This window comes from Phyllobates terribilis, unplaced genomic scaffold, assembly GCF_046119375.1.
Source record: "Phyllobates terribilis strain yellow unplaced genomic scaffold, ASM4611937v1 Scaffold_12__6_contigs__length_324123572, whole genome shotgun sequence".
NCBI lineage: Eukaryota > Metazoa > Chordata > Amphibia > Anura > Dendrobatidae > Phyllobates > Phyllobates terribilis.
This window is the reverse complement of record NW_027362772.1, coordinates 90,021,769-90,034,622: the sequence shown is the minus strand read 5'-3', so window position 1 is coordinate 90,034,622 and position 12,854 is coordinate 90,021,769. Positions and strand designations below refer to the sequence as shown.

Here is a 12,854-nt window from a genome sequence, read left to right as displayed (position 1 = left end):
TACGTCACTTAGCAACTGCTCCACTTCTTCCCAATAGCCCAATATCTCGGGACATGACCACAATATGTGGAAAAGGGATGCCCCATTGGCACCACATCTCCAGCAATTATCTGGGATGGTATGATTCATTTTATGAAGTAGTTCTGGGGTATGGTACCAACATCAGGATCTTTATCTGGTTTTCTTTATAAAGGGTGTTAGAGGATTTGTAGGCCCGAGACCAAATCATCTGCCATTGTTGGGTAGTTAGCGTATGGCCTAGCCAGCTTTCCCATCTGGACATGTAGGAGTGTTGCACATTAAGCAATGGGGTCGGGGTTTGCAAGATACTGACCTGCGATAGAGGCTTACATTTCAATTGGGGAGTTTCTTGAATTTTTACTAATGTATTTAGAGGAACTCTTAATACAAAAATATAGTAGACGCAGTTAAGACCTAAAGATAAAATAACATGCATAAAGATAACCAAATGTAGAAACATTGCAAATATAATTATTAACCAGGTCCAAACAACTTTGGACCGAGTACGAGAGCAGGACTGTTGAATAGGAGAATCTTAACAGACAGATAACAAATAGTCTGCCATCCCCTTTAAGGGGGTGTGAATAATTAGGGTCCGTACTCTTGTCGGAGGGTTGACAAGTCGCCACAGGGAGTGACAAGGTGGGGGGCGGGGAGTATGTTCTAATAAATTCTACCACCCCAGGAATGTTAACAAATGTGTGTCCATCAGTATGGGGAGGTAAGGTGTAGCTCAGTAATGGAGACCCTTCCAAAAAGGAGGGGAGGGACGGTGGGGGGGAATAAGGTGAGGAAGGGGAAGGGAGGGGAAAAGGAAGGGGGGGGGGGGGGGAGAGAAAGGGAGAAAGGAAATAAAAGAGGGAGGGGTTATATAGGGGAAATCTATGCAGCAGAGGTGACACCCTGAAAGACAAGGAATTAGATGAGTAAGACCATTACTAAAGTTCCAGTCTTCAGGCGTTTCTGTTCATGTTTCCCGCTCGTCTTTTCCTCGAGGAGACTGACTGCCAGGTCGGTTGGAGGGGTGCGAAGATCGCTGGTGTGAACCAATCCGGTAGATCCGGTGGGTCAAGATTGAAGGTTTTACAGAAAGCAGGCAGATCTTCCGGATGTCTTAATATCGCACCCGTGGTGCCTTGTCGTGCCCATAAGCTAAATGGGAAGCCCCATTTATAAGGTATGTCTTTGTCCTGTAATAGATTAAGGAGGGGTTTCAATGCACGGGGACGTTGAAGCGTGATCCAAGACAAATCCTGAAAGAGATCAACCCTGGTCTCCTTGAAGGTAGGCTGTTTGGAGGCATATGCTTTGGCCATTATTTCCTCTTTCAGGCGAAAATCAGTAATATGACAAATAACGTCTCTCGGGGGTCCTCTGAGATTTTTCGTTTTCAGTGCTCTATGGGCTCTGTCCATAGGTATAGGCTGATCCGGAGGGCGGCAGAGAATGGAGTTGAAGATTGTTTGGAGGGTACCCACTACATCCTCTTTTACACGGACTTCAGGAATCCCTCTAAGCCTGATGTTATGTCTCCGGCCTCTATTATCGAGGTCTTCGACATGTCGCTGTAAGTCCCCAATGACTTTTGCCTGTGAAGTCAGTATAGATTGCAATTGGCCAATGACCTGTCTTGCAGCGGTATGATCTTCTTCTAATTTATGAAATAGGTGCAACAGTTCAGCTACCTCTTTGCGTACTGCTGCGACTTCAGTGCGACAGGCGACTTACTTCTTGAACAAGATTTTGAAAGTCCTGTTTTGTGGGGAGATGTTGAACGAATGCCCACCAGTCCCGAGGAGGTCCCATTGGGGTGGAGGAATTAGTGGCTTGAAGAGGGGGTGTAAAATCACAGATATGGATAGTGTCTAAGAGAGACTCATGTTGCGGAGTAATAGCCTCTGTGCCAATCTCTCCGTCCCCGGAAGCATGCCAGCGTTGAGGAGTCAGTTTAGGGGCTTTAGGTCCTCTCTGTGGCCTGGGGGAATCTAGGAAAGCCTTCTCCCGCTGATGCAAAGGATGGGCTTCCCCCGACAGACTGGAAACAGGAGAGGAGAGCAATGGCGGTCTGAGCTCAGATGGTGAGGGACGGATCACAGCCGTAACATGGCCAGGGGGAAAGGGCACTTCTATCCTGGGGCTACTATTTGAAGTGTCTGATCTATAGACCCAGCAGGAGTCTCCCTCAGAGCCCTTGTCAGCTTCCCCATTAGATTCTGTTTCTGGGTGGAGATCAATTAGGTAGCGAGGGGGAGAAGGGGGTGGGGGGGGTCCTCTGTCACCTCCGACGTCTCCATCCAGTCGGTATGTAAGGAAGCAGTAGCCGGATCAAGTCCTCCGGAGCGCTGCGGCGGGCTCCGTGTTCGCCTGTCTCTCTGCTCCTCCCCCACCAGCTCAGTGCCACAGGCGGGAAATCCAAGGAAGAAGGAGGGCAGAGCTATGGCGTCTCGCGCCATCTTGGTGGACGAGCGCGACGGGGATTTACCCTGTTGTCTCTCAGACTCCGGATGACGGGTTTCCTCCGGGCTGATCCGCGGGGCGCTCCGCTGGCTGCAATGAGGCTCACCGATCTCCTGGTAACAGGTAGGTTATACTCAGGAACCGAGTGGTCCGGCGGCATGCCAGCGCTGCCGTGAAGTGGGGGCGACGGAGAGGTGTCCCGGGCCCCTTGTTTAAAGAAGCTGTCCAAGGTCAACGGTCCCGGTGCCTCTGGGCCTTTGGGGGGGGGTCTTGGGCTGTCGTTTTTTCCCCATGATGGGTGAAATGCTAATGGTAAAGGTGTGATTTTAAGTCCTGGGGTAGAGAGCTCTCCTCACCCACGTCCTCTTATGTGGACTTCCGGTCAAGCCCCTCCCCTCCTCTTCTTTGATTGACAGCTCTGGCTTTATAGGGCAAAGAAAAAAGGAGGTAGATGGAAAACAAGAAGGTAGGAAGGTGCATGTAAATGTCTGGCAGCCATAATGCCCCAAGCGCCTGTGCTTGGTTTGAACAGTCATTCTGTGCGGACAGAAATGCCAACATAGAAGTTGATCAGCAGTCATGAATAGCCAGCTAAGGCAGATGAACTACACTTCCACAGAACGACTGTGAAATGGCCGAGAATATCACCCTCAGCGGCACATTCCCTGTAAGCAGCACATGCTGAAAACCAAAACTCTTACAGATACAGCGGACGATCAGCAGAGAAAGAAAAATAATTAAAAGGACATTTACTAACTTTGCATGGAAGTCGTCTTCAAAGCTTCACCCATGCAAATAAAGTGACAAGATGAAAGCCCTGGATATATCCAAGCACAGCTGTGGCGACACCTACCTGTCACTACTGGTACTACTGCTGCGAGAATCACTACTAGAGGATCTACTCCGCGAGCCGCTGCCGCTGGGGGATCTTGCGGGCCTAGAAGCTTGGCTGGCCAGCCGCTGGGGGGACTGATTCCTTGACTGGGAGGAATGAGGCGAGCGGCTCCGGCTGTGCTGGTAGGTCCGTTCAGGCCGCCTGCCTCGTACCTCCTGTGAAGCGTCATCAAAGTCGTCTTCAAAGCTTCACCAATGCAAAAAAAAAAAAAAAATTACAGTAAAGTGATATTATTGTAGTACACACTGTTTGACAAATCACCGCATTTGCTATATTTCTAGCCAATAATAAAATACAACTTTTAATAATTTAAAATACATACAAAAGACAAAACACCCCAGTGATAAAGAACAATTATCGAACCTCAGTAATGTACCTATTAAAAATCTACCTCTCACTCCTGTCCGTCTGTGGAGGTTGGCACACTAATCCTGCGCAAGTGGCGCCTCCATTCGTCAACGGCTGTCCCTTCTGAACCTGCCAGGTCTCATCAGGAGAGGGAACCAAATGCGGGTACCAGTATTAGAACCGCACTATCTATCTATATAAATAGAAATGTAAGGATATCAGATGGGGCAATGCTGGCGCTGTTGATAGTTGGGCCCAACAGGCAGGCATGGTGGCAGCCTGTACCCTGTGACCCCTGCAGGCCTGTACTCTGCAAGAGGTCGGTACTTGCTGTCAGGGGTCACAATGGAGCCGGTCAGGTTAGGGATGGCTAGTTATGCAATTCCCTAGTACAGAGGGAATGTGACAGGAGGGGGTGCAGAGATGAAGGCAGGTGGTGGCAGAGGAGGGGGTGATCAGCTTGGGCCAGATCACAGCGCTGTTTCCGCCGGTGGCGCAGTGGGATTTGCACTCGCTCGCTACCCACCCACTGCTGCGAGGCTCGGGCCCAGCTCAGCGCCCAGAGCGGAGGCTGCGGCCTGCACCTCTCCTTCCCCCACTTGTTGTTGCGCAGTCGGAAATAAGACTCATGTGCCGGGAGTTGAAGAAGCCGCAGCGGTGCCGGAGAGCAGAGGCAGCCGTCTACCAGGCGGTGGTGGTGATGAGCAGCAGCGTCTTTCGGCCTCTAACAGACTGTCTCATCATTCCCCTTCCTCCCAACCCCCACGGGGGACACGAAATTAGCAGAGCACAGGCAGCGGCTGGGGGGAATGAAGGATAGGGAGAAGGGTTTAAGATTGAGATGTCACTAAGGTGGTTGGGGGGAAAGAATGCCGGGCAGCCGGGGAGAGTCGGCCTGGCACTGAGCTCGTAACACCCCCCTCCTGCTGTTGCTTTTACGTCCAACAGCTGGTACATAAAAACATAGGTCTATAAAAACATGCGTGTATTCGAATGCAACGTTGTGTCAAAATTTCAAAGCAATCGGTAAAGAACTTTCGGAGATTTAAGATTTTGAACAAACGAACGTTTACATTTTTATTTACATAGATTGCCTAGAAGTAGAGCAAATACGGTGATTTCACCAATGCAAATGACAGTGACCAGATGAAAGCCCGTGATATAACCTATCCAAGCAGAACTGAGGCGAGACCTACCTGACAGTACTGCTGCTGAGAGAAGCACTACTAGAGGATCTACTCCACGAGCCGCTGCCGCTGGGGGATCTTGAGGGCCTAGAAGCTTGGCTGGCCAGCCGCTGGGGGGACTGGGTCCTTGACTGGGATGAATGAGGCGAGCGGCTCCGGCTGTGCTGGTAGATCCGTTCAGGCTGCCTGCCTCGTACCTCCCGTGAAACGTCAAAGTCATCTTCAAAGCTTTACCAATGTAAATGACAAAGTGACAAGATGAAAGCCCATGATATAAACCTATCCAAGCACAACTGTGACGAAACCTACCTGACAGTACTGCTGCTGAGAGAAGCACTACTAGAGGATCTACTCCGCGAGCCGCTGCGGGATCTTGCGGGCCTAGAAGCTTGGCTGGCCAGCCGCTGGGGGGACTGGTTACTTGACTGGGATGAATGAGGCGAGCGGCTCCGGCTGTGCTGGTACTTTCGCTCTCGCCGCCTGCCTCGTACCTCCCGTGAAGTGTCAGTCCGGTAAATATCCCTGTGTGCTACACTGGGCAATGTTAACGGCTTTTGGATCCTAGCTTCAATATGTGGATGACTGGCATCAAAAGGGCTTGGACTTCGCTGAGAATTATTATATATTCCATGTTGTAAGGTCCGGTCACGTGCGTCTCGATAGTAATCCTGGTCATAGTGTCGTGTCCGTTCAAACCCTCCAGCAGTCCCACGTTCATGGTGTCCATAGGCACTATGTTCATAAGAACGCTCCCGTGTATCAGAAGCCCTGTGATTAAAAGAAAAAAAAAAAAAAATGAAATAAAAAGGGAGGAAAGATCAGTCTCCCATTACAAAGAAAGAATGTGGGAATACAATGAATCATTTCATGCATTCAAATATAAAATGCCATCTACTACTAATAAACTAATACACACTAGTTCACATGTGAATAGGACCAATTACCAACTTATGGGACTTATGAGGACTTTGGGTTAGGAAAGGGGCGGAATATATACAGGGCAGAACATACCAACCTTTTCTGAGTGAGGAAACACGACCTACAATCCCAATTAAATCTAGGGGGTGATTTCAGCACATAACTTCCCCAATTTGCTCCCTTTTTAGGGTAAATCCACCTTCTTAATGAGGCAAAAGGGCAAGGGTTGCAAATGGATGAACCAAGAAAAAAAAAAAAAACACAAACCAATCGCCTGACTTGGATCAAAGTTATCCGCTGTGAGCTTCGCAAAAAAAAAAAAAAAAAAGCTATATATAATTTTTTGGAAATATCAGGATGTCCCATGGCAGCTGCCGTATTCAGGGAAACCATATCCGTTAGGGTCCGAGTATCCTGTAAGTCACGGGGGTACGGTATAGACATCCATACTTGGTACATCCTCAGGCGACAAATTTATTTTGTTTCTTGATTTTTCTTCTTTTCGTACATTATAGTGACACCATCCACACTTCCACCAGGCCTTTAATGTCCAACGTTCAGGAAGAATTTCATATTCCACGTAATATAGATTTATATCGCCACGTAATCGAAGAATTCCCGGCTTTGTCTGTGTAAATCCCATGTGTATAGTCTTCACTCCTCTTAGACTATTCCCATTGAAATGAGTACAATCCAGAGCGGTCAGAAGATACGTGCCAGCGAATACCACCAATCCATGACCCAAGGGCAACTCCACCACCAGCTGAACGACCAGGCCCCAACGATACATCCACCTGGACAGCAGCATGTTCCCGCAAGGAGGGTAATCCATGGGAATAAACAAATAATAAATACAAAATACCTGCCTAGCGAAAACCTTACAACTTACCCATCAAGAGTCCGTTCATAACGTCCTTCCCATGCATGAAGTGATTGTGGGGGTCCATAAGTGGTCCTTCCACCACCTGCTCTGAAACCAGAAACCTCTCTACTAGGAGATGTTATGGAAACGGTCTCATCCAAAACACGGGCAACTCCCGGCTTGTTATAATCCGTCCGTAGTTCTCGGTCTCCCATTTTGTTGACGGCATTGTGCGCCTTCTGTGCGCTTTCAATAGTCGCAAAATCCACAAACGCTGCCACTCCACCATCGGATCCACGTTTAGGTAAAATTCTGACATTTTCGACGTGTCCGTATCTAAAAATAAAAAAAAAAAAATTGAGAAAACACTGGACCAAGACTATAGATAGCTTCAAATGACAGGATTACTTCATGCAAAAGCTGACGTTAAAAAACGCATTGCATACGGATGCTACGTGACGAAAAAAAAAAACATGACACTCGCCTCACGAGCTCCAACTTTTCTGGCCGAGAATCACAGCAACTTATATACGCAGATGTGAGCGTACCCTAATTGGGAACATGCCACAACCCCACTATTAGTATTCGGTCAGTACTTTTTCTCAGGAGTGGGAGACAAAACCAGGTGAGGAACAATCAGAGAAAAGGTCTAATAGAAACAAGTCACCAATTCTGCATCTATCACCCACTGCTGAGAAAAAAATACTGATAGTGGGGCCGTGGCCTAAATCCCTCCCTTGCTGCACCTCTTAGCAACATCTCCATGGTAACTGAAGGGAGGAATATGGCGGAGTGGAGGGAAGGCTCTGTGTACACAACTTGTGCCCAGATTGCAGACGCTGGGGGCTTTGCTACTTTCAGTAAACCAGGCCGCCATTTTACGGAGATCCTCCGCTCTGTGGATCTGGATGATATGGGTGGGAGCGGGGAGGTCACGGCTGGGAATTATCCATACAAGGATGAAGCCACAATAAACGACATCACGCTTTCCACTGTACCGGAAGTCCGCTGCCTCAAAGTAACCCTCGACTCGGCTCTGTCCTTCAAACCCCACATCCAAGCTCTCGCCACCTCCTGCTCAAAAATATTTCCAGAATCAGTCCTTTCCTCGACCCTCAAGCTACTAAAATGCTTGTGCATGCCCTCATCATCTTCCTCTGTGGCCTACCTGCTAACACACTCGTACCCCTCCAGTCCATTCTTAATTCTGCTGCGTGACTACTTCATCTCTCTCCTCGCTACTCCCCTCCGCAATGCTCTTCACTGGCTTCCAATTCCGCGGCGTATCCAGTTATAAGGGCCTACAAAGCCGTCCATAACCTCTCTCCTCCGTACATCTCTGAACTATTCTCCCAATATATTCCCTCACAATCTCCGGTCCTCCCAAGACCTCATTTTATTTATCAAATGAGTTGCGAAATGATTAGAAAATATCGTCCAGACATTGAGAAGGTTAGAAATAATGATTTTTATTTGAAAGAATAATTTTCTCCTTCACACTTTGCTCCTTTGCAGCAATTCCAGCATTGCAGACCTTTGGCTTCTAGCTGTTAATTAGCTGAGGTCATCTTGAGACATTTCCCCCCATGCTTCCTGAAGCCCCTCTACAAGTTGGATTGGCTTGATGGGCACTTTTTGCGTTGCACCATACAGTCAAGCTGCTCCCACAACATCTCAATGGGGTTGAGATCTGGTGACTGCTCTGGCCACTCCATTACAGATAGAATACCAGCCGCCTGCTTCTTCCCTAAATAGTTCATGCAGAATTTGGAGGTGTGCTTTGGGTCATTGTCCTGTTGTAGGATGAAATTGGCTCCAATCAAGCGCTGTCCACAGGGTATGGCATGGCGTTGCAAAATGGAGTGATAGCCTTCCTTATTCAAAATCCCATTAACCTTCTACAAATCTCCCAGTTTACCAGAACCAAAGCAACACCAGACCATCACATTACCTCCACCATGCTTGACAGATGGTGTCAGGCACTCTTCCAGCATCTTTTCAGTTGTTCTGCGTCTCACAAATGTTCTTGTGTGTGATCCAAACACCTCAAACTTTGATTTTTCTGTCCATAAAACTTTTTTCCAATCTTCCTCTGTCCAATGTCTGTGTTCTTTTGCCCATATTAATCTTTTCCTTTTATTAGCCAGTCTCAGATATGGCTCTCTCTTTGCCACTTTGCCCTGAAGGCCAGCATCCCGGAGTCGGCTCTTCGCTGTAGACGTTGACACTGGCGTTTTTCGTGTACTATTTAATGAGGAGCTGTGAGGCATTGATTTCTCACACTAGAGACTCTAATGTCCTTGTCTTGTTGCTCAGTTGTGCAGACCGACTCCCACTTCTCTTTCTACTCTGGTTAGAGCCTGTTTGTTCTCTCCTCTGAAGGGAGTAGTACACACCTTTGTAGGAAATCTTCAGTTTCTTGGCAACTTCTCGCATGGAATAGCCTTCATTTCTAAGAACAAGAATAGACTGTCGAGTTTCACATGAAAGTTCTCTTTTTCTGGCCATTTTGAGTTTCATAGAACAAACAAATGTAATGCTCCAGATTCTCAACTAGCTCAAAGCAAGGTCAATGTTATAGCTTCTCAAATCAGCAAAACCTTTTTCAGCTGGGCTAACATACTTGTGGAAGGGTTTTCTAAACATCCATTAGCTTCTTACACAGTTAGCAAACACAATGTACCATTAAAACACGGGAGTGGTGGTTGTTGGAAATGGGCCTCTATACACCTATGTAGATATTGTAATAAAAACAAGACGTTTGCAGCTAGAATAGTCATTTACCACATTAACAATGTATAGAGTGGATTTCTGATTCATTTAATGTCAGCTTCATTGAAAAAAAAAAAAAGTGCTTTTCTTTAACCCCTTTACCCCCGAGGGTGGTTTGCACGTTAATGACCAGGCCAATTTTTACAATTCTGACCACTGTCACTTTAGGAAGTAATTACTCTGGAACGCTTCAACGGATCCCCGATTCTGAGACTGTTTTTTCGTGACATATTGTACTTCATGATAGTGGTGAAATTTCTTCGATATCACTTGCGTTTGTGAAAAAAAAAAGAAAATTTTGAAAATTTTGCAATTTTCAAAATTTGAATTTTTATGCCCTTAAATCAGAGAGATATGTCACACAAAACAGTTAATAAATAACATTTCCCACATGTCTACTTTACATCAGCACAATTTTGGAATTTTTTTTTTTGTTATGGAGCTATAAGGGTTCAAAGTTGACCAGCGATTTCTCATTTTTCCAACAAAATTTACAAAACCATTTTTTAGGGACCACATCACATTTGAAGTCACTTTGAGGGGTCTAGATGACAGAAAATACCCAAAAGTGACACCATTCTAAAAACTGCACCCCTCAAGGTGCTCAAAACTACATCAAAGAAGTTTATTAACCCTTCAGGTGCTTCACAGTAATTTTTGGAATGTGGAAGCTGACACCCGGCGACGATCGCCCCGCACGTGTGCGGGCGTGATCGCCATATGACCTAATAGTACGTCATTGGTCCAATCGGCCCAGGTCACCAAGACGTACTATTACGTCATACGTCAGAAAGGGGTTAGAAAATAGATACATTTTTAAATGACCCCAAACTTTTGAACGGTAGTGTATATTCGGGGTACACTATGATATTGGGGACTGGCCAGTATCTGAGGTAAATCCTGTCAGGTATATTCGGGGTACACGATGATATTGGGGCACAGCCGGTATCTGAGGTAAATCCTGTCAGGAATATTCAGGGCACACGCTGATATTGGGGCGCAGCCGGTATCTGAGGTAAATCCTGTCAGGAATATTCAGGGTACACGCTGATATTGGGGCACAGCCTGTATCTGAGGTAAATCCTGTCAGGTATATTCAGGGTACACGATGATATTGGGGCCCGGCCGGTATCTGAGGTAAATCCTGTCAGGAATATTCGGGGTACATGCTGATATTGGGGCACAGCCTGTATCTGAGGTAAATCCTGTCAGGTATATTCGGGGTACACGCTGATATTGGGGCCCGGCCGGTATCTGAGGTAAATCCTGTCAGGTATATTCGGGGTACACGCTGATATTGGGGCACAGCTGGTATCTGAGGTAAATCCTGTCAGGAATATTCAGGGCACACGCTGATATTGGGGTGCAGCCGGTATCTGAGGTAAATCCTGTCAGGAATATTCGGGGTACACGCTGATATTGGGGCACAGCTGGTATCTGAGGTAAATCCTGTCAGGTATATTCGGGGTACACGCTGGTATAGTGAGGGCCCGGCCGGTATCTGAGGTAAATCCTGTCAGGAATATTCGGGGTACACGCTGATATTGGGGCACAGCTGGTATCTGAGGTAAATCCTGTCAGGAATATTCAGGGCACACGCTGATATTGGGGTGCAGCCGGTATCTGAGGTAAATCCTGTCAGGAATATTCGGGGTACACGCTGATATTGGGGCACAGCTGGTATCTGAGGTAAATCCTGTCAGGTATATTCGGGGTACACGCTGGTACAGTGAGGGAACGGCCGGTATCTGAGGTAAATCCTGTCAGGAATATTCGGGGTACACGATGATATTGGGGTGCAAGACATATTTGCAGTAAATGCTGTCAGGAATTGCCGGTATATTGAAGGTACTGCCGGTATCTGAGGTAAATCCTCTCAGATACGCTCGGTATATTCGGGGTACACACTGATATTGGGGTGCAGGACAAATATCTGCGGTAAATCCTGTCAGGAATATTCGGGGTACACGCTGGTATTGGGGCACAGCCGGTATCTGAGGTAAATCCTGTCAGATACACTCAGTATATTCGGGGTACACGCTGATATTGGGGCACAGCCGGTATCTGAGGTAAATCCTGTCAGGAATATTCGGGGTACACGCTGATATTGGGGCGCAGCCGGTATCTGAGGTAAATCCTGTCAGGAATATTCGGGGTACACGATGATATTGGGGTGCAAGACAAATATCTGGGGTAAATCCTGTCAGATACGCTCAGTATATTCGGGGTACACGCTGATATTGGGGTGCAGGAAAAATATCTGCGGTAAATGCTGTCAGGAATTGCCGGTATATTGAAGGTACTGCCGGTATCTGAGGTAAATCCTGTCAGATACGCTCGGTATATTCGGGGTACACGCTGATATTGGGGTGCAGGACAAATATCTGCGGTAAATCCTGTCTGGTACGCCCGGTGTACTCGTGCTGCAGCCGGATAAATCCTGTCAGGAGATGTCGGTAGTCGGTTACAGCCGGCAGAGTCCGTCTCCAGCCCCGGTTGTGCTCTCGGAGGATCTTCCGCCACGTCGCGGCCACTCACCGTTTGAAATGCTCGATAATCTTGTCATCCCGCACGTTCTCGGGTAAGTTCCCCACCCACAGGTGCCTGGTTTCCCGGACCATGCTGGCTCGGTGTTCCGGCTCATGCAGACGGAGGTGAGGGCAGGTGGGCCGTGGAGCCCAGCATTGGCGGGCAGGGTGCTGGGGGATCTTCGGATTTACTCGGTTCTCTCCGACGTGTCCCGACTCCCGCTGGTGCAGCGTCTAGAATGGAGTGGCTCCTGTGAGATGTTGTCACCGGATGGGGCGGGGCCTCCTCTTCCGGTGCAGACCGGATACCGGGAGGCCACGTCCTGCAGCTGCGCAGAGATGACACGGAGGCCGGAGAAGCAGACAAGTGATGCCCCTGCATGTTGGGGTGTTCCGGGGGGGTGCTCAGGGTAGTGTTACCGGGTAGGTCTGCTGTGAGGGGGGATCTGACCCCCTGTAGTGGCCGCACAGTGAGGACTGAGGCCTGTTTTGCACATAACTCTTTTTCTCAGTGATAGCACAGGACTGCAGTTTTCCGCCCGGCCAGCAGGAGGCGCCATCCTGTTGCCCCCACACAATGGGCCGTTTCATCTCCCCGGACCCTGTGCTGCTCGGTTTCAGCCTGCTGGGCCCAGGGGTCAGGCATCGTGTATGGCCTCTCTGCTGGAACCAATGCTGAAGTTGCTTTCTTATTCGGCGTTTTCTTTATTTTTTTCTGTTTTTTTACAGGTTTAATTACAAAAAATAAAAAAACTACAATAATAAAATACAATGCGAGGAGGTGCACTGACGTGAATACACTTAAAAGCGGCTAAAAGAGTCAGAAAACTGGCACAAAAATGGGCATCAAAGTGGGCACTGAAGGG

General features: G+C 48.0%; 1 protein-coding gene across 7 annotated transcripts in view; it reads right to left on the bottom strand.

The window, feature by feature from the left end:
- Positions 1-12,282, bottom strand: part of LOC141172180 (msx2-interacting protein-like) — a 46,909-nt gene extending 34,627 nt beyond the window's left edge. For 5 of the 7 annotated variants that reach the window (XM_073656106.1, XM_073656109.1, XM_073656107.1 and 2 more), the window contains exons 1-5: positions 11,999-12,282; positions 6,716-7,024; positions 5,218-5,676; positions 4,918-5,136; positions 3,332-3,559 (exon numbers count right to left, since the gene is read on the bottom strand). In XM_073656106.1, coding sequence (XP_073512207.1) covers positions 3,332-3,559; positions 4,918-5,136; positions 5,218-5,676; positions 6,716-7,024; positions 11,999-12,081 — 1,298 coding nt within the window. In that variant the 5' untranslated portion in view covers positions 12,082-12,282. The remainder of the gene's footprint in view (positions 1-3,331; positions 3,560-4,917; positions 5,137-5,217; positions 5,677-6,715; positions 7,025-11,998) is intronic. The other 2 variants (XM_073656112.1, XM_073656113.1) reach the window with 2 other exon arrangements.
- Between the last annotated feature and the right edge of the window lie 572 nt (positions 12,283-12,854).